Source organism: Manis javanica, chromosome 13 (assembly GCF_040802235.1).
Source record: "Manis javanica isolate MJ-LG chromosome 13, MJ_LKY, whole genome shotgun sequence".
NCBI lineage: Eukaryota > Metazoa > Chordata > Mammalia > Pholidota > Manidae > Manis > Manis javanica.
This window is the reverse complement of record NC_133168.1, coordinates 16549889-16570469: the sequence shown is the minus strand read 5'-3', so window position 1 is coordinate 16570469 and position 20581 is coordinate 16549889. Positions and strand designations below refer to the sequence as shown.

Below are 20581 nucleotides of genomic sequence, written 5' to 3'. Positions count from 1 at the left end.
GCAGATCCCCACAATGAGTGTTCCTGTCTGTGTAGGAAAGGCACGACCCACCACCTGGCAAGGGCCTGGCCTGGGATTCACTGCCTGCTTCTGCAAAAGACTGTATGGGCCTGCAGATCTGTTGAAGCAGTTCTACTGTGTGACAGTCTGTGATGCACTATGCTAGCAGACAGGTAGAAGGATGTCCTGACATAGTGCTGGGAGCATGGGACTCCACAACCTCGCTGGACTTTGGCTTCTTATCTGTGAAATGACAGAGTCAGGCTATGTGATTTCCAAGATTCTCCCCCAACCATCTCCAATAAATTATACTTCTATGATTTTATCCAATATCTAAAATGATATGCCGAAGCTCAGTAAATCAGAATTTTCTTGCCATTGTTTTTGTTCAAGATCTCCTGTGCCAAAGATGATATCCTCATGCTGCTTAGGCACTCCGAGGTCAGCTTTCATTTTTGCAATATCTTCACTTAGAATAAGACACTACACCTCAAATTAAGCTTTGGACAGAATTTTAGGGCAACAGCTAAATTACAATACAAACATATGTCAAGTGATGTGCTGTAGGAAATCATATTCTACAAGGGAAATGTTCATAATGTCAAATGAAAAACACAGGCTACAAAACTGTGGTCTGTGTGTGTGTGTGTGTGTGTATATATATGTATATGCATATATACAATAAATGGAAAGAAATAAACCAAAATGTATTAAGTGGCGAGGCCTACAGGGTATCTATTTTATTCCCTCATGTTTGTTCCAAATCATCTAACAAACAAACATCTACTGTTTTTGTTATTAGGAAAAAAAATTGTTTTTTAAACAATGACCCCGAACAGCTGACTTTTGAGCTGAGAGCCTCACTCTGCTGGGGGTCATCTCCTTGCTCTTCCAGACTTCCCTGAGGCACACTACAGAGTCATTGCAGCTAGCACGAGGCAGCCAGAATGTCAGTCAGTGTCTCACATTACTCAGTTGATCTCCAAACCAACTAACTATAAACTTCTGCCTCACTGGCGATGGCAGTGACACATGCACAGGCTGATGTTTTCATCTGCAGTTATGCAAAGTAACCAACTTGTTCCAAAAGATTACAATAGGCTTCTTCCTAGGAACATGTAACTTCCTGGGTAAAATAGTTATTTTTCAAAAACAAGAATGCAATTTGACAATCTCAAACCTTGTTCTTCAAGCTCCTCATCATGCATTTTCCCATCAAAGTCTTCTGACATCTCAATGGCATTATCTTCACCCTTAATGTCCGATTTTGAGTCAGCATCCTCTTTATCCTTTTCTTGACCTTTCTGAAATGTATCTTCTGCCTATATCAAAAGCATTATAGAAAACAAACATTTTAACTTCACTAATGTTTATTCACTTCACTAAATTTTGTTGCATTGTAATTAGAGAATACAGAATTTTTTTTAGGTTTTCATGTTGAATTGTTTAAAAAAATGCAGACATACTTAAAAAGAGTATGTATTCTGGGGGTGAGGATTTAATAATGTGGCTAATTACTGAACCACTGTGTTACATATTTGAAATCAATATACAATTTTGATTCGACAATACTTCAGATAAAAGAGTATGTATTCTCTGTAGGATAAAAAAAATCATCAATCTTATTAAACAGTGCCCATATCTTTAAAATCTTTCTTTGTCACTTTGATTTCTCATAGTAAGTACCCCACTGTGAATATAATTTTGTTCACTTTTCCTTAGACTATACGTTCCTATATAATCTATATAGTATTTGGGGCAAAAGATTCATAATTGTTTATTTCCTTCATTATGGTTAAAGTTTAAGAGTCCTTATTTAAAATACAAAAGTAATAAAATCTCATTAGAAGAATTCTGAGCAAAGGAGAAACATTGTTTCCCATGGCACGACCATCCTCTAAAACTCCCTAAGAAATTACCACAAAGGCATTCTTGTATCTTTTTTTTTAATTAAAGTATTGTTGATATACAAACATGTTGGTTTCAAATACTTAACACAGTGAGTGGTTCAGCAGTTACCCACATTATCAAATCCTCACTTCCTTTAATGCAGTTACTATCTTTCAATGTAGAAAGATGTTACAATATCACTGACTGTATTCTTCATGCTGTACTCTTGTCCCTGTGACCAACTTATACAGTGACTGTGAATTATTGTGCCTTTATCCCCCTCACGCTAACCCCACCCGCCCCAACTCCTCCACTTCAATAACCACTAGTCACTTCTCAGTATCTATGAGTCAACTACTATTTTGTTCCTTCCGTTTTGCTTTGTTTTTATATTCCACAAATGCATTCTTGTATCTTTTTTTCCATGAATACACCACCACATATTTAGCAGTACAGGTGATATGCATTAATATCTACATCCCAAAGTCTTTTTAAATAAAAAAAGATCATCTTTTACAACTGTTTTTGCAGTCTGCTTTTCTAACTTAAAAATATTTCCTTGATATATTTTCATGTCGATACATATAAATCTAACTCATTCTATTTAATTAATTTGTGGTACTTCTCTACCTGGATTGTATAATTTCAATAATTCCCTCCTGACAAATATTTAGTCTTTTGCAATTATCACCATTATAAATAATGCTGTAGCAAACATCCTTGTGTAAACACATTCCCTTTTACACATATTTATCTTTGACCCTTATTAGCATTTCTATAAGAAAACTAAAAGTCAAAGAACATACACAATTTAAAATTTATTAGATATTGCCAAACTGTTCTAATAGCTTTTTACCCCGTTAAGATATTTTTGCACTAGACTGTACTTTCCTATTATGCTTACTTTTCTTCCATTAGAAAAGTACCCTATGTTGATTGCATTAAATTTGAGAAACACAGAAAAGCCAAAACAATTACTGTGTCCGAGCTCTACCGCCACATGAACACTAGCATCACTCTTCTGGTTTTTTATTTCTATCCAGTTTTCCCTTCAAAGGAAGAAAGGAAGTTTGGATTTGTTTGTTTCTTTATTTTTAAAAGTTATAACCATACCTGAAACAAAAACTTATAGCCTGCTTTTAGGTTAGAATGTAAGGGATAAAAAAAAATTCTGCTACCTCTTATTTCTTCAAGTCACAGTTGATCAATCTAAATGACTAACAGCAGTATGTATTTTTTAAAAAAATCCTTCCCACATGAAACAGGCATTTAAGAAAGTAACACAACAATCTTAGTCCAAAGCATCTGATTATTTCAGTATCACTCTTGATTCCAACCAAAAAAGGAGATTAAAAATTTCAAAATGTCTTAAAAATAAACAATAAAACTATTAATAGCAAGCAGTGGCAGTTGTTACATGCAATTATCACTTAAAATAACCAAATTCTTTATCCTTAAGTGAGCCACTACCAAAAATACTCTCTAGAAAATCATCAGCAAAAATCTCCCTAAATTTTAAATTGAATTTAAATTAAATTTTAAAAATTAAAAATTTTAAATCATTTTCCCTTTCAAATTATAGCCATAACTAATGACTGAGTTGCAAAGTTCCTTTAGGTCTTCAAACTTTGTACTTATACTCACTCCCCAAGTTCCAGTATTTTTAGGGCTCCATAGATCATAGTTTGGAAACCATTAACCTAGTAAAAAACACACATGTGTAATTTAAATATTGAAAAGAAAAGGGAAAAGGAGAGAGCTTCTGTGAACTGTGCACACATTTCATGCGTGTGAAGACGTACCTGTTCTTCATTTTCTATCTGGTCACTAACATCTTTCATGCCCTCGCCTTCTCCGATTCCACCTCCCTCATAATCATGGAACTCAGTTGCTCCCTCTCCTGCTGAATCTTCCATAAATTCTTTGGGCAGGCAAAATCCCTTGAAAATAAAAGTGAATTTAGGCACAGAGGTAATAAAAAACAGGATTTCCTGTCCTGCCACAGAAAAAAAAAATTTGAGCAAATGCTTGTTTTTCTAGTTCAGTATTTTAAATCTCAAGGAAGTAGATTAGACCTTTGACATTTTTTCTTCCTTGTCAATAATGACTGTGCAATTACAAAGCTTGACATTAGATTTAATATATGAGGTTTTGTCTTTGTAGAGGACTCCAGTATGTGGTAATATGCCATTTTGCCATGACAAAAATTTGAGTAAAATTTTGAATGAAATAAAATTAGTATTTAGGAGCAAGTCACTGATGGATAGTAGAACCTCTCAGTGTCTAAATTCCAAAGATGTCCTTTATTTATGTCTCAAAATAAGCCAAGCCTGAGACAGAGAAGACATGTTACCCTGAAGGTACAACAACTTGAAGATGTTGCAAGTGGAACAGTTAGTTTTTCTTGAAAATTCAAGAAATTTTGTGTGAAGCTCTTCAAATAAAATGTTAGTTTTAATATATATTTTTTAAATGCCTTCTTCCCCCCAACTCTTGAAATAAACCTGTGCCTCCTGGGGACCATGCCACACCTGGCCTCAGCTGTCTGCTGCCAAAGCACAGCATGGGGTTGAGTGAAGAAAAAGGTCAGATACAGTAATGCTTGTTAAGTTGCAACGTGTTTCAAGAGGGAAAACACCCTGAAAAGAGAAATCAACTACTAGTGTGTGGGGCAAAAATGAATAGAAAAAGTAGAAGAAAACAGTGTCTTTCAATGAAAAAATCTTAATTTTATCAGAGAAAATACTGATAAGCTATCAAGATATTTATCAATCTGAGTATGAAATGTACTAGAAATAAACTGCCCACAAGGAGTTAAGATCCAAGTCCAGCAAACACAGATTGTGATTTAGTTACACAGAAAGAGCTTCTGTGGATTAAGGGCTATAATTACAACCTACATGTAATATCTTAGCATTGTTTGTAACCTACTTTTAAGTTCCCTCAAAACTATTCAGAAAGGATATGAATACAATTTAGACTCTTAAAAACTTAAAGGAAAGATAAATTCACTTTCAGGACTTGTATTCTTGGAATGTTGACTGAAAACTATATTTTGGTTAAAATACCTAATTTTCCTATTGAGATACATTATTTGTAAAAACATATGTTTTGATGGAAGCAGAGTAAGACTGTAGAGGAAGGAGATTCAGATGTTCTTCTGCAGGCACATCACTAAGTAGCTACAGACAGGCCAGCCACTGGGCTCCTATTACTCTGCTTATACAGAGCTACTGCACCCCCACACCCCAACCCCAAAATACAGAATGGTCAGACAGGCCCAAAGTCACTCTAGAACCTGTCAGACAAGAGCAATGATGCAAGTGGACAAATATAGCTGACCCAAACTCAGGGCATCCTCACCATACATTGTCCTGCCACTGTCTTGAATGTAGTAGTTCCTCCAAGAAGTGATGGGATGTAAGACCGGCTTAATACCCATCAGACAGAGCAGGCAAAACTGAGATCCATTAATTTACATATTATTCAACAAATATATGTATTTATCCTCTAGATACAAGGCATGCGTTTGCCCCCCATTTTTTAACCCTTTCCAGTATTCCAGATACTCAGAACCAGGAACTCTGGACTGTTTACAGGAAGCCTATATCCATATCTTCAATTTGGAAATTCCTATCTTCCTCAAATGAATCTCATCTGTATTGTACTTAGATTTGGAGAAAATCTTAAATGCTAAGGAGGAAAAAAAAAAGATGAAAATTATATATTCAGTTGAAGGTGATTCTCACAAAAATGCTAAGGAGCATAGGCAGATCTTATTTTACAGATGAGTAAACTGAGGCTCAGAGAAGTTAAATGACTAACTCAAGAGTCCAATAACTGAATAAACTGTGTTGGGTCTGTCAGATCTGACCGTCTCCTGCTCCTGAACTTCAAGGATAGCATCTACAATCCCTACTTGAGTGCTTTTCACAGTACTGAGCATATGGTTGAATAAATGAATGACTTCTCCTAAGTCATCTCCTCCTAAGAAGAAAAATTCTTCTCCTAACACTAAGAGTCCCATTACCATTTCAAGGAATTACATATAAATGTAGTTTCAAGGAAGCATAATAGCCTTAGGAATTCATCTATCCTTTAAGTCTAGCTCAGAGTTACGTGATGAATTCCAACTGGGAACAGGGAGAGAAGGTGTGAACAGAGAGGCCTTCAGCCAACCTCTAGTGTCTAGGGAGTTCATTTATCAGTGGGGGACCTGTAGGTCCCTATATACTTTAGTGAAGCAGGGTTACTGAAATTGTCAGATAAAGCCCTAAAAAATACACAGGGAGAGCAAATCCCCTCCTGCTACTTGTGAAGGTCCAAAATAAAAGCCCATCAAACACTAAAGGGTATAGGGTATTTGAAACCGCTGCCCCACAGTGCACCACATGAACAATCCTTACCTTCTGGGCAAGCTCTGTAAAGACCTGGGCAAGCACAGAGAGCAGCTTCGCAGTGCTACGGTGAGTTGCCAAAGACATGGTCAGGAAGAAGAGGACAACGTCTGAGTACCTGGAGAGCATGGGCACCAGGCGTACCGCCAAGCAGCAGGACTGGCTGAAGACCTGGGGGCAAACAGATCAAAAGGCCTGCTCACACTGCTTACTGGGCACTGGGTTTCCTCTGGGGTGATGAAAGTGCTCTGGAACTAGACAGCGATGACGGTTGTATGACATTGTGAATGTACTAAATGTCACAAATGGTAAATTTTTTGTGTATTTTAATATATACACACACATCCTTTATTTATTGAGATCTCTTCCTTGTTCACACAAATCCTCACAAAAACACACTTTAAATTCTCAGTCACTTAAGTCTTTAGTTCACAATGCTGTTTGGTTTGTTTATTTTTTTTCAGTAAAACATATATAAGCAAATTCTGGGAATCAGAGACGGCACTAGAGACAATGCTGCAGAATGACACACAAGCCCTACAGAGTAGGCTGCTTCTTTGGGCTTATCATGGAGATGACAACTTCCTCTGCTGGTTTACTGTGAAGGGAAGATGTTTGCAGAGAATAGCCATTAGGCCTCAGATGATGGCAGCAACATCAAATATCCGACACCTGTAACCCTTAGCTAGCAAGCCCTAAACTTTTCAAAGTTTGTCAGTAACATTTACATGTATAAAGAGATAAAATTCATAGTGATTTTGCCATGGAGGCCTGCTTTGGGACCACCTACATGGAGCAGAGTGAAACCCACTCAACCTTTGTTCAGCCCACTCCAGACAGCAAGAAGATTGTAAGGAACAATTGGTTACCGTGTGCTTTGCTGCAGTGCCATCCTCACCATATGATTTCAACCTCTCCAACAACTCAGAGACAGCGGATATTATTTTCTGCACATGCAAAGTGCTCACATCAGCCCAGAAGTCATCCTCTAAGAGTTTTGTTAGATGTCCTGATTGCAGTCTCTCAAAGCCTGCTGCCCCTTTTATTTATAGGAAAGAAGATGATGAATAACAGAAAACAAGGCCTTTTCATCTCCATTCAGCCACAGCTGTCATTTCTAACATTTGTCCTTAAATATTTAGCCACAAAAATAAATCATCAAATTAAAAATAATCAAGTATGAAACTAATTTTTGCCTGATTTCACACATACCATCCTCTTCCTGTGGTCCTGTTTGGTGCATGTTCTCCTCTGTCTTTTTACTGGTTCTTTCTGCTAAGTTCTGGATAGCAAAAAGGATGGTCCGGATGGCAGTTTCCATTTGCTCTGAAAAATCTTCCAGAAACCCTTCATCCATCATCTGGTTTCCTAGTAAGTAAACACGGTACAAAACAAACAAAAAGCCCAAATCATTTGCTTCAATGCCTCTGGAAATCATTAACAATCCTTCTTTGATATCTATATAAACAGCCACCCATTAAACACCTAACCATGGTTGAGCCATGGTGTCAAGCTGTGCTGGATACCCAGACTAATGAGACCCATTCCTTGCCTAGATAAACTAGGATTACAAGTTTGTGTTATGTTAAAATAATTTCACTCTAGTAATGCTGAAAATACAAAAACGAAAGTTGAGATAGTGGGTATAAACACCACCTTAGTCTGAACACCAGCCCTCAGCTTCCCAGGCTAAGAGAGCAATGTCTATAAGAGCCGAGGGAGTCTGTGCTGCCTCCCTACACGTGGGCTACAGAGTAAGTGACATGATAGCAACCCAAAGGCAAGGGATTCAAACAAATGAAGCAAAAAAGTTAAAAGCTATGGGTTCCAACCACATCTGCCTGCCTCAGAACCCTGCACAGACACATCTAGAAAAACCATTATTGTGACTTTAGGATAATCTACACTTCAATCCGTAAGACATCATTCCTGCACTGGGCTTTTACTCCCTTGAACAATAGTCTTTACCTCCTTGGCTGCCTGCAACAAGTAGATGTGTCTTCCAGGTAGTGAAGTCATCCGTCGCTTTATTGATTTCTCCTCTCACATATTCCAGGCTCTTAACTAATGCTATTTGTTGATCTCTTTGCCCAACCTCCATCCCTGGAAGAGTGAACAAGGACTCTAGGCCTTGCAAATGAGCTGACACCTGGGACAGGCAACTCACTCCAGAAGAGCAAACTTCAAAATCTTTCCTGTAACAACAGAAATGCCACATGTTGATAGGAAGGGACACATACACACGCATACACCCCCTCCTTCCAATCACTAAAATGCAAGTAGGGCAAAACTCAACTGTACCTGAAGATTTACAGTTAGACATATGTTGCAAAGCACTATGGGGGTCCACTGAAAAATGCAGACTGAAGCATAATCCCTTTCATAATTTTATCCTATTACTAAACTCCAAACAAGCACCCAAGGACACAGGAATAGCAGAGACATAGGCATACACACCAAGAATGGAAAAGAGTTTCACAAGACTGCTGCCTAATTTTGTCGATGTCAGCTTTCACTGTTTTAACGGTTTTCAGCATCTCTGTTAATCTTGCAGTTGACTGCTGCCAAAGCTGGTCCTGTTTCCTCATCCAACAACCAGAGGGCAGGTGATTTCTAGGTACTGGGGATGGGCAGCTCAGATCTGATGGCACATGGTCCAGCACCACTCCGGAAAGCTGTCTCTGGGTGAGCTCTGGTCCTTCACGGTAGGGGGCAGAAGGCTGACCCTGGGCCTGGGCATCATGCTGGCCCGCTGCTGGCCCAGCACTGGGGCAACACTGGAGGAGCCAGGAGAGCTGCTCAAGCAGGATCTGGCTCTGCATGGCCAGGTGCTGTAGCCTTTCTGTCCACTGCTGTACAGCATCCTGAGGGGGGAAGGCCACGGGATAGACCAGTGGCCCTGTCAGCCTGCCATGAATCTCCTGCACACAGCTGAGGAGGTTCCTGTATGGAGAAACCCAGAGGCAAAACACATGGCACCTCAAACAGTGTCCTCATATTTTAACAGTAAATTCATTTATTTCTGATGAAGTATGGGCCTTCTCACATAATGAGTAAGAGGATCCCCATAACAGGTTAAGAAGTCTGTTAAAATGTCTTCCAAAGTTCTTAAGCACATTTTTCAGTCTTTCCAGAGAATTATCAAAACTCAGGGCTTATCACCTGCCCCCTTACAACCCTCTGACACCCAATGCCATCATACCACTGCAGTGATTTCAATCATTTAAATAAAGAAAATCTAGTAAATGTAGTCTGCGTTGCTAGATAAAACCTTATGAGTGCAGCAGCAAATAGCTGAAGCAGAAATGGTTACCATCTGGAATACTACCTCTCAGTCAAGAACCCACTCAAGGTAATGACAGGCTTCCTAACTATCCTCATCTTTTAAGTATCTACTTCTATGGGGGAATGTCCATGATGGCTCAGCAAATTGCAACTCTGTGATCCAAAAAGCTGAAGCCAACTCAAATCTGGTCTGGCCCAGAGACTGGGATGCCCAAATACTATGAACACAACCCTCAGCCAGCATGAAATGTCAACCATGATCACCCTCACTCCAGACCCAGTGTAGATCAGCCATGGCAATTTTTCCCATCTGACTCAGCCTGAACCCATCCCCCAGGTCCTGTTCTCCCTAGATGTGTTGCCAGAACCAGGAGGCAGGGCCAAGAGAAACCCCACTTGCCTCTGTGGACCTCAAACTTCATTTCATGATTGAGAGCAGCAACTCTGAGCTGGCTCACATGGTTCTTCCTAATTTATGCCACAACCCCAGCCAGTGAGCTAATACCTGAGAAGAATCCACTGCTCAGTCAGTGTGGTCAGGCAGCGCCGCTGTCGTATGAGCACCTTCATCAAGTGGGCGGAGAACCCCTTACACCGCTCAATGTTGCCCACACCCATCTCCTGGCAAGGGGAGAAAAAAAGCACACTGAAGGTGCTGCTGGCAAACACAGCCCCCCATGTAGGAGCCTCCAGAGAACGGTGTCACCTAATACCCTCTGGGGGAAGAGCCCCTTGCTCAGATAATCTTGGGATGTGCTGACTCCAGAGGCAACACTACTTTCATCTTTTTGAGCAATGCTCCTCAAATTATGCTTCCACAGTTCATTCATATTCCATGAGTAGGAACTAGGTTTAACACCAGAACTAGATATTAGTGTTCTTTTCTCAATTCACAGGAGGAAGAAGATCTGAAGACGGTGTTGAAGTTTATCTTCTCTAAGTTTTCTTACACATTTACTCCTACTGACAAATTCTAAAGAGAATTTAAGATGCTCTCTGATTAAGCACAAAATTACATTGATTTATATTTTAAGTTTCACAATGTTCTGCAGAGAGCTCAGTCACCTCGAGTAATGGGCTGTTATCACCTGACAAGGCCTGAGAACACTAACACTGCCCTGGGTAACAGAACAGGAGTTTTCCCTGGACCCTGGCAATTCTGAGGTTCTAGCATTCTACCTTGGCAGGAGTTGCTAGGGCTGCACTAAGTCTGGCATGCCGTGCAAGAGAGCGATAAAAATACTTCTGGCACCCATCCCACGAAGATGAGATCTCTGTAAGCAGCCTGGAAAAGAAATCAACATGATTTAGCTAATGAAAACTACTATCTCCCACCCCAGATCCTGAAGACACAGAGACTGGCATGTTTAGCCACTACCAAAAGCCAAGAGTCTGAACAGATTTACTTCTGTGAGGACTCAGGCACTCATTAGTCATTTACGCAAAGGATGTATTATATACTTAGCACTGGAAGTATAGTGGGGAAATAAATTACAGTGACAATATGGTTTCTTTAATGAAAACTTGGTAACTATCCTGGGAGAGGAAGCAGTGGATCACAAATTTTGATGCCTATAGGGCCCAAGCAGGTAACAAGTGATTCAGGACAGCCAAGTACAAAATGATACATGCACTGACAGCTGACCTCAAATATGAGAGAAGCAGCAGGGATTGCTGTGGACCATAGTGAACTGGAGAGCATGTGTCCTATATCAAAAGGAGGGAGGTATAGTCAACTTTTGATGTGGGAAAGCAAGCTTGTGTGGCCAAATTTCTGCAAAAAACTGAAAATTCAGAATGTTTATGTTAAATTTCTACTTTTTTACAATGTTGTATTGCATTCAAATTTAAAGCATGGAGAGGGCCACTGAGCAAATAAAATATAAATGTAAGCCATACCCAGCTCATGCAAATCATTTCCAACCTCTGTAGTTATTGACATAGAGGTAACGGTCTCAGAAGTTTATAGGCTCTCAAATACAGGAATATATTACAGGAATATATTAGAACGTCTAAGAAGGGGGTGGGGTGTGTGTGTGTGTGTGTGTGTGTGTGTGTGTGTGTGTGTGTGTGTAGAGCGTCTAAGGGTGTGTGTGTGTGTGTGTGTGTCTGTATGTGTGTGTGTGTGTAGAACATCTAAGAAGGGGGGATGTGTGTGTGCATGTATATATATGAAACAGCTAAAAATTATCTCAGATTTTCACCTGTACATTGAAATCAAAGGACCCAAAAACCAACATAAGAGGTGAATACAAGGAGGAAAGAAAAAGGATAAAGAAAAAGGGAAATTAACGTTTACTGAATGCTCACCACATGCCAGATACCAAGGCAGGCCCTTTACTAACTGTCAGCTTTATAGCAAGGCTAGGGCAAAGGTACTGCTATCCCTATTTTGTCAAATGGAGGACACAGAGGCTTAAATGACTTGCTCTATTTATAATTAAAAAAACGAACCTAGAATCAGCCTCCTGAGTGCTGCTGACTATAGACAATGCACTCCAGAGATCTAATGGGTGAAGATGAAGCATTTCTTGAGGGTTTTTTGAACGGGCCCAGGCAAGACCTTTGCGGTATGACAAACCTAGGAAGTAAACAGCATGTGTTTAGGTAAAGAGACTCAGGACAGGATGTATGTGCCTTGACCCTCCCGCCCTGCCCCAGGCAAGGCCACTGCTACTCAGGCGCTTGATAGTCGACTTTCAGGCCCTGCCCCACACCTCCTGGAATATAATCTACTGCACTGAACAAGGTTCCCCAACTGTTTCATACACTCATTGAAGTTCGGAAAATGTTGCTCTCTAAGGTATGCTGGAAGGGTGGGTGATGTACAATACATGGTGACGAAAATAAAAAGCAAGATTTCCAAGAAACCTCATTACAAACCTATGAAAATATTTATGAACCACAAATGGTTTATCCTAGGATTTTCATGTGTATGAAGAGTGGCATTTTAAAACCCCACCTGCCACCTTCTGTTTCCCACCATCTCAACTATCTCTACCAATTTCCCCCAAAATCACCCTTGTTGTTTTTCCCCCTAAAAGCTGCTGATGATATTTCATCGGGTCTTACACAAAAACCTTACCAGTTTTTGCAAGGTGTTTAAAGAGATCTGCTAGAGCTCGCTGCTTCTGCATGAGAATGTGCTTGGCTTCTGAGCACTGCTTCTCCTTTTCTGCAGAGGGCCCTACCGCTAAGCTCTGCAGCTCAGTCACAGAGGAAATTACTTCACCTGAGGGGAAAACAATAGGGAAATACAGAAATCCCACAGGCTTATAAATGTATTGAGATTACCCCAGAGCAATGACATTTTGGGGAACAAGCGTTACTCATCTTTTACATCCCAGACAAGTGGCATCATCCAAGCATTTGGTAAATTCTCAAGTGGAGTGATCAAGATGCACGGCAATAGAAAAACACATGAGATTTCATATCTCTTGACAGCAAACTACCCAAGTATTCTTTTTTTATTTAACGGTTTATAATTAATCAAGCAAAGCACTTAATGAGCACCACCTATGTGCAGTAATTTATACTAGGAATTTTAATCATCTGGGGCAAATTTCTGATAAATACTGTACAAACTACCCTGTATCTGGTACCTTACAGATGTTATTTTAATCCATACAACTCAGGAAACACTTATTTGTAGCTGCTTGCAGTCAGTTTCTAAAGGCCTTTCAGCTTGAGAGCTGACTTCAAGACAGGACCTGCATCTTGGCCTAAGGGACTTCAAAGCCCAAGTTCTTTCTCCAGCACCATGCTGCCTTCCTGAATACTCACAGGCACTGCAGTACAAGGATGCTGCCAGCCTGCCACAGGCAGTGTTAAGGGTAGACTGTGTCCCCTGAAATGCAAGGTTAAGCCCTAATCTCCAGTACCTCAGAATGTGACTTTATTTGGAAACAGGGACTTTAAAGAGGTAATTTAGGTCAAATGAGGCCACATGGGCCCTACCCAATTTGGTGTCCATAAAAAAGGAGGAGATTGGGACACAGATACGCACAGATTTTCAGCATGTGAAAACAGAGAGAAAACAGCCATCTAACAAGCCAAAAAAAGAGGAGTCAGAAACCGAACCTGTTGACACTTAAATCTTGGACTTTCAGCCTCCAGAACTATGAGAGAATTAATTCTGTTGTTTAAGCCACCCAATATATGCTACTCTGCTAAGGCAGCCCTCATTTATATACCATTAGTTGATACAGGCAGACTAGTCTTTCGGGTGAGGACATGCACACTGCACACATTACACTGACACTGTAGGCGAGTTAGAGGAAAGAATACTTGGCATCATACAGAACATGTGCTCTTTCCAGAAGATGTGCATGGGAACCATATTCCATTCACTCTCATCATCAGGTTCAAGCAGGCAGGTTATACTGAACAGATATCAGGCCATGAGTCTGGCAAGTTTTAAAAATAGAGTTTCCTGAGATCAGACTGTAGCCTTACTGCAGAAGGACCAGCCTCACTCTGACATCACCCTTACTGGAGTGGGGGTGTCAGGTAGGGGGGTGGAAAGGCAGCCAAGAGCCCAGGCAATATATGAAGTCTGGATTCCCTCCTCCACTCATTGCTATTCTCACTCCCACCTTCCCTGAGCAAGGACAGCCGGGGGAAATGAAGCTGCCCCACCTCTCTGAAATGAACAAGGCAAGAAGAGGACTGTGGATGGCCCCCCTTTTCCTTTAACTCAAGAGAGACAACATTTTGAGGGTTGGGGACAGCTCAGAGACTGGGAAATCCACCTCTGTGCCCCTTTACTCCAGTTCCCAACCAACAAGAGCTGACATAGATAAAGATGCCGTAGCAAATGGCCTAACACAGCACTAGTTTACGTGACAGGAGGACAGGATGAATATTATGACAGTTTCTGTGGTCTTGGGTGGCTCCAGTGTCTAGGATATGCTGATTTTTAGCCTACTTGTTTATTTAATTTACTGCTCAACGCTATTTAGGATGTCAAAGGACAAAGGACATAGGTGACAAATTCCCAGCGCTCCGGGGCCACTGGGGAAGAAAGAGCACAAACCCCGCCCCTGCCCCAGCTGCTGGCACCTACCAGTGAACTGATCGAGGCCCTCCACCAGGTGAGGAAGGCGGCTTTCCTTCATGAGTGCCAGGCACACCCTCCTCATTCGTTTCACGAGCTTTGGCATGCGATGTAGAAGCTCCCCTTCCACGGGGAAAGGAGCACCCTGACACTGTTCTGGAATCATGGCCTGTGACACAGAACACAGGTGAGTCTCACTGCCAAGAGCAGCAGCAGTATCACTGATATGCACGGGTTCTAAATTTAAGTGTTGCACCCCTCCGGACACACCTAGCTCAGCAAACATTACATTCTCTTCCCACCACCTCTGAAGTCTCCCAAGAACAAATGAAGCATCACCAAATTAAAGAGGCATATAGTATGGACATTAGGAACGTGTACGGCTGCTCCATATGAGAAACTGTGGAAGGGCCCCTGACCCCTCCCCAGCGATGCTTTCTGGACTAGTCACAGGAAGAGTCCAGCTCCGATCTCTGGGCCCAGCAGGATAAATAACCCACCTGCTGCCTTCAGGTGCTGGGCAGCACTGTGTTTCTTACACACACAAACAAGACTGCACTGATCTTTCTTCTACTACCATCACTTTCCACTGTCCACTTTCTGACCAGTTCACGTATCAGGAACCCAGATATTAGATTAAAGCAAAGGCTTTCCATCCATCAGGGGCATATTTCTATTATTTTTCTTCCCTGAATTTCCTATGCTGTCATCAACAGCAAATCAAAATTTCTGACCAGTGTGACAGAAGCACTGAATTGATGAATACAGTCAAAAGAAAACAAACTTGGCAGTCATATCCTATCTGCAGAACCATACCGTGGCTATTATCTCAACTTCTATTATGCTTTCTGTACTGTTAGAATACTAAAGGTAGCTTGAAACCTGCCATTACTCATGCCACGGATCCAGCATGGGAAGTACAGAAAGAAGGCAAAAGTGATCCCTCTCGAGCCCTGACGCCCAATCCCAGAGCTTCCTACGCCCAAGGACGGGAAGCAGGAACACCCATCGTTAGACCTGCTCACCCAAGCTCTTTCTGACCATTACATTTTCAGGAATTTTGAAGGTCAGCTCTTAACTTCTGGTGCTTGAAATGGGCGCTGATGAGAGTATCTGTAACATGGCCGTGAGCAACCACGGCAAACCAGCAGGTCGCCGCACACACCCACTCTCCGAGCAGCAGCCTGAGCATGGGCGAGCCCAAAGGCAGCTCCAGTGGCATGCCCCCAAACTGATGCTTCAAATCTTCTATTACAGGGAGAGGAAGTGTTAGGCTAACAAGAAACTTTTAGCACTAGGATCAGTGCTTTTTGCCTTATTCTGCAGCAGGATCAGGCAGACATACAAATGCTATGTATGTCCAAAGAACCAGACTTCATAGGCATTTCCTTGCCTACTTCTAAGGACACCCCTGACACAGTAAGCACAGATCGCACCTGACTGGCCCAGGAGTAAGCAAGCATGACCCATGAGCTAGTACCTGCGCAGCTGCTGGCTGGCCTAACAGGGTCTCCCTCAGTGCCCTGTTCAGGCTCTGAATGGGGGATGCCTCACTAGGAGCCGCATCTATCATCCGCAGCAAAAAGTCAGGTTGTTCCTCCTTGTCACTCTCCATCAGGCATGACCGGCAGGGTTCACTCAGGACAGCTTCAAATTTCTTCATAAATTTAAAAAGGGTCCTAGCCCCAGGTAATGACAGAGATGAGGTGAAAAAATTGGATGGAAAGTGAGGAAATGTAAAAATGACATCATAATGCATACACACATAACTTAATAATGTACCTTTTCTGTGCAATGAGCTCCTTTGATACTAATCATGTTATTCTTTTTTTTAAAGGAAGACTATGGCAGGTATTGTCACCTCCCTTTTCTAGAAGGAAAAACTGAACCCACGAATACTGGGATCAGTTACTCAAGGTGAGACAGCCAGGAGGGAGCAGAAGGCTCACCCCTTTTACAGCACATAGGCTGCTTTGTCTCAGGCAAAGCCAACTGCTCCTGCGGGCAGACTTTGTTTTGGTTGGTAGGGGGGCCCCAAAGGCCAAGAAACAATCCAGTGTTTTAGAGGAAGTCCAAGGTGGCATCCGTCAGGCCACCGTAACAGTGTAGTACCGCTACTACTGCTGAACATTCTGAGCTTTGATCACCTCCCTGTTTTAAATATGAATTAATTACCTGTGTGTTTTTTCCACAGACTGTTTAATGGACCAGAAGCTGACATCATTCCATTTGGATATCTTAACAAATTCCTGTAAGAAAAATGAAGTTCAAGGACTGGCTTTACCAAGTTGGTATCATTCTGTCACTTTCTAGATCATTATTTGCCAAAGACCAGAGCCCACTCCACCCCAAACACAGGGCTGAATGTCAGTGAACAAGGTAAAACAAGTCTGAAAAAAGAACCATGTATTTATTGCAAAGCAATAAAAAAGACTGTGGCTACAACCAACAGGTCACTTGATATGTACTCTGGGTTATACCAGGTTGGTTCCACACTCACTGAGAGTATCAAAAGGAGAAGGTCCCCCTTACCCCACGTCACATGGACCAATGCTAACTGGCACTCCTCTGAAGCAGATCGATTCAGGCAAGGCCAGGGAAGGGAGCAGTGACATTTGTCTGTGGCAGTCTTCCTGAGGAGCCTTTGACAGGGCCAACACTAATCCCTCACACACATGGCCAGGCTGGCAATGAGGCCAATGCCACAAAACGTAAATCTTGCCATCCTACTTGGCAGTTGCAATGCTCTCCTTCATCCCCCAGAGTCCCCTGCCTCATTGTTAGACAAATAAAAGAACACAACTTCATAAAAAAAACGTGCTGATCTTGTTCTCCCAAGAGTGATCATGACAGCTGTTTATCTTACTTTAAGTTCTTTTTCCAGTGGGGAACGAAGTTCCACAATTTTGGCTTGGACCCGGTCAAAGAATTGCTTGTAATAATGGTACAAATTCCACAGAACGCTGCAAAGTGAATCTGGAAGAAATGAAAAGAAAACACCACCACCACACTTTGGCTGCATGGACCCTGGCTCCACCTGTGGGCTTCCCACTTCAGTGATGGTCCTTGCTCGCTACTCTTCAGGCCATGAGGTGACTGCACATTTCACAGGATTATGTAGCAGCTCACTGGGGAGCCTGGCCGAGCTTAGCAGTTCCTTGAGACGCAGACTGTCAACACTATCTTTTCATTTCGGTTTGCAGTGAAATTTTTTATTGCATTTGTTCTTAAAGGCAATGTACTCAGACTTTCTACTAAATTCATAATTTTAAACCCTTTCTTGGAATCTTACTGTAGAGTCAGCAGAAACTGAGTCTGTTTTAAAAGATGGCACTTAAAGGCTCACCTTGCCTGCTCATTCACATACAATCCATCTGCCTTTTATCTACATGGCTGTGATCAGGCAGAGTAACCTGACAACAGAAGTTTTATGTGCACATACTTGATACACGGCTGTGCCCTCACCATATCACAGAACCTAACAACGGCCTGGATCAAGCAGAAGCCTGGCAGGGCACATACACCATCTGAACTGAAAGATGTGCTGTCTCAACACACCAGTTCCCAAGACCTGCATCTGGCAGTTTACCTCTGCCAGAGTTCACTAGTCAGGGCTTCATTTATAATGTCAAGAGGGCTAAAAGTGTCTTGTTTAAAATCTGGTATGCAACGAGCTATCTGTGCACATGGAAAATTCAAAAGCCTAACCCATTTAAACAGTGCAGTGTAAAAGTAAAGGTAGGGGGAAATATATATATATATATGTATGTATGTATGTATGTATGTATGTATGTATGTATGTATCTCCTTACCTTTTCCTTCAACTTGAGGCATCAACAAGACATGACAATGGAAAACCAGTAACATCTGAAGTCGTACATGGAATTCTCCCAGTGAGGACCCTTCAATAAATGCTTGTAAGGTGCTGACCAGCAACATCAGGGTCATCTGTTTGTCATCTTTAGAGATTCAAAGAGGAAAACATGTGTGCCTGCAATATTACTCCCTATTCATAACACGCATGCAGTCTACTACAGGTTACAACGAGGCATGGCAAGTCGATACCACAATGAAAGCGAAGCTTTGAACCAAGAACCATAGCTAAATTTCAAGCTGACTTAAAAACAACAGCTGCACTCAGGGTATGTGTTATATACACAGCAAATTATGAATCTAAATTATGAGATGCTTAAGCACTAAATGGAATACTTTCCACATAAGCACATTTTAATTACTACCTACCAACACAGAAACTTTCATTTTGATTTGTCTCATGGATATAGAGAATAAAGAAATCTTATCTTCTGACTAGCTTTCTAGTCACTTAAACCTATCTGACTTCCATTATCATTCTCTCAGTCAGAGTACTATACAGCATTCTTGGCTGACTTCTCAGGAATACCATGAAGTCAAATGATGTGTCCTCTGTGAAAACCATGGAGGGAAGAGACACACGAGCAGGTGAACCCCATCCTTCTGCAGCACTCCAAGTTTAGGATGGAACCTCTAAACATGAAGGGAGTTTATTGGTACATGTTACCTTCCTGCTCTTCTGTTTGTTCCTGAACGTGCTTCTCAAGCATCTGATAGACGGAGAACCAGTGCTTTGTAGATTTCTCAGTGTGGCGTTTCATGGTGTTATCCAAACTCATCGACCAGCAGCTAAAGCATGACAGAAGAGGCAAAGGAGGCATTCAGAAAAACCGCTTGGAATCTCTGAAACCACAGAAATAGAAGCTACTGCTCGCTATTCCCTCCTCCCAAATGGAGATGGAGAAGCATCTAGTTTGCTGCTTCAGGAACAAGGTCATTTTAATGCCCTGCTTTTAACTCTGTGATTAATGCCTGAAAAGCACATTGTCTGTCATACTACATAAACCCCAAAGAAACAACCTATCAACAGAAGAATGTCCCTGGAATGGATGTTCAGGAGGGGAAGGGAGTGGCAAATGTATCACTCACTTCAGTTCTAGTTTACGCCAACGAATGATCATCTGACTGACCAAATTAAGATGTTTCCGCAGAGACAAAGCTCGACTTGCATTCTCCTCCCAATCCTTAAGAAACAAAGATGAAATTTACTACGGCCATTATTCCATCCCTTAATCATCTCCTCCCTCAGGGAACATCCTGGACTTCCCCTGAGTGAAAATCATTGGGCCCTTATGCAACTTTTATGCTAATTTACCAACAGCAGTAGTAAGATTACATCCAGAGTATCCAGCTTCAGGTCTGTGTGGTCCCTTGACAGAACTCCAGCAGAGCCAACTTACAGGCAAGCAAACAGCTCAGGATTTGGAGACCTGGGTCTGAATGCCTGGTGTTAGTCATGTGACTTTGTTCCAAAGTTCAGAGCCCTAATATGATGACTAGGGAAGCACCAGAAGCTGTGAGAGGACTCAGGGGCAGGACGTACCCAGGCACTCACCCAGTCTGAAGGGGCCACTTGGAAGTCCTGGCACAGTGAGCCCTCAGTACTGGTGGCTGCTGTGCCCCGTCCTTGAGAGCAGGTAAGGCAGGCCCCTCACATGCCCACAGTGGCAATGGATTTGTTTGCAATGATATAACCCATATCAGAAAAATGAAGATTATCCTTCTCCAACCCAGGGGCTTTTATATACCTTTCTGATCCTCTAACAATAAAGGTGCCACACAATACTCTTTTTTTCAATTGACTACAAACTAAAATGAGTTAGAGAATCACCTTACCTGTGCCTTTGCCAGAAGGATCTCTAAGCCATTCAGGAACTTTGAGATGGGACTGGAAAGTGGGAAACTACGAATTCTGTCCATTACAACCAGCAGCTGCAGGGACAAAAAAAAAAAAAATTGGGGTACTATGTGAGACTATCAATCACCCAAAGTCACAGGGTACTGGAAAGAGGCCTGACTGCTGAAGTTTCATGCAAAGGCCTTGCTTCACAAGACTTATGGAAGCACAGTTGAGTTTGGT

General features: G+C 41.8%; 1 protein-coding gene and 1 long non-coding RNA gene across 9 annotated transcripts in view; one reads left to right on the top strand and one right to left on the bottom strand.

Moving 5' to 3' along the window:
- Positions 1-14619, top strand: part of LOC140845851 (uncharacterized) — a 41054-nt gene extending 26435 nt beyond the window's left edge. The window contains exon 4 of one of the 5 annotated variants that reach the window (XR_012124768.1): positions 14534-14619. This is a non-coding gene — a long non-coding RNA (uncharacterized lncRNA). Of the gene's footprint in view, positions 1-35; positions 1188-6751; positions 7173-7339; positions 7452-14533 lie in introns of those variants that run through there. The other 4 variants (XR_012124769.1, XR_012124766.1, XR_012124764.1 and 1 more) reach the window with 4 other exon arrangements.
- The window catches only part of MDN1 (midasin AAA ATPase 1), a 163983-nt gene that overhangs the window by 23370 nt on the left and 120032 nt on the right, over positions 1-20581 (bottom strand). For 3 of the 4 annotated variants that reach the window (XR_012124763.1, XM_073220972.1, XM_073220970.1), the window contains exons 67-85: positions 20338-20433; positions 19591-19685; positions 19169-19290; positions 18441-18587; positions 17495-17604; positions 16804-16877; positions 16109-16307; positions 14638-14797; positions 12658-12804; positions 12027-12153; positions 10752-10857; positions 10078-10193; positions 8745-9230; positions 8256-8482; positions 7500-7655; positions 7157-7326; positions 6297-6458; positions 3693-3830; positions 1181-1322 (exon numbers count right to left, since the gene is read on the bottom strand). Coding sequence is in view for 3 of the 4 variants with exons in the window: in XM_073220972.1 (XP_073077073.1) it covers positions 1181-1322; positions 3693-3830; positions 6297-6458; positions 7157-7326; positions 7500-7655; positions 8256-8482; positions 8745-9230; positions 10078-10193; positions 10752-10857; positions 12027-12153; positions 12658-12804; positions 14638-14797; positions 16109-16307; positions 16804-16877; positions 17495-17604; positions 18441-18587; positions 19169-19290; positions 19591-19685; positions 20338-20433 (2980 nt within the window). In the remaining variant the exon portion in view is untranslated. The remainder of the gene's footprint in view (positions 1-1180; positions 1323-3692; positions 3831-6296; positions 6459-7156; positions 7327-7499; positions 7656-8255; positions 8483-8744; positions 9231-10077; positions 10194-10751; positions 10858-12026; positions 12154-12657; positions 12805-14637; positions 14798-16108; positions 16308-16803; positions 16878-17494; positions 17605-18440; positions 18588-19168; positions 19291-19590; positions 19686-20337; positions 20434-20581) is intronic. The other variant, XM_073220971.1, reaches the window with a different exon arrangement.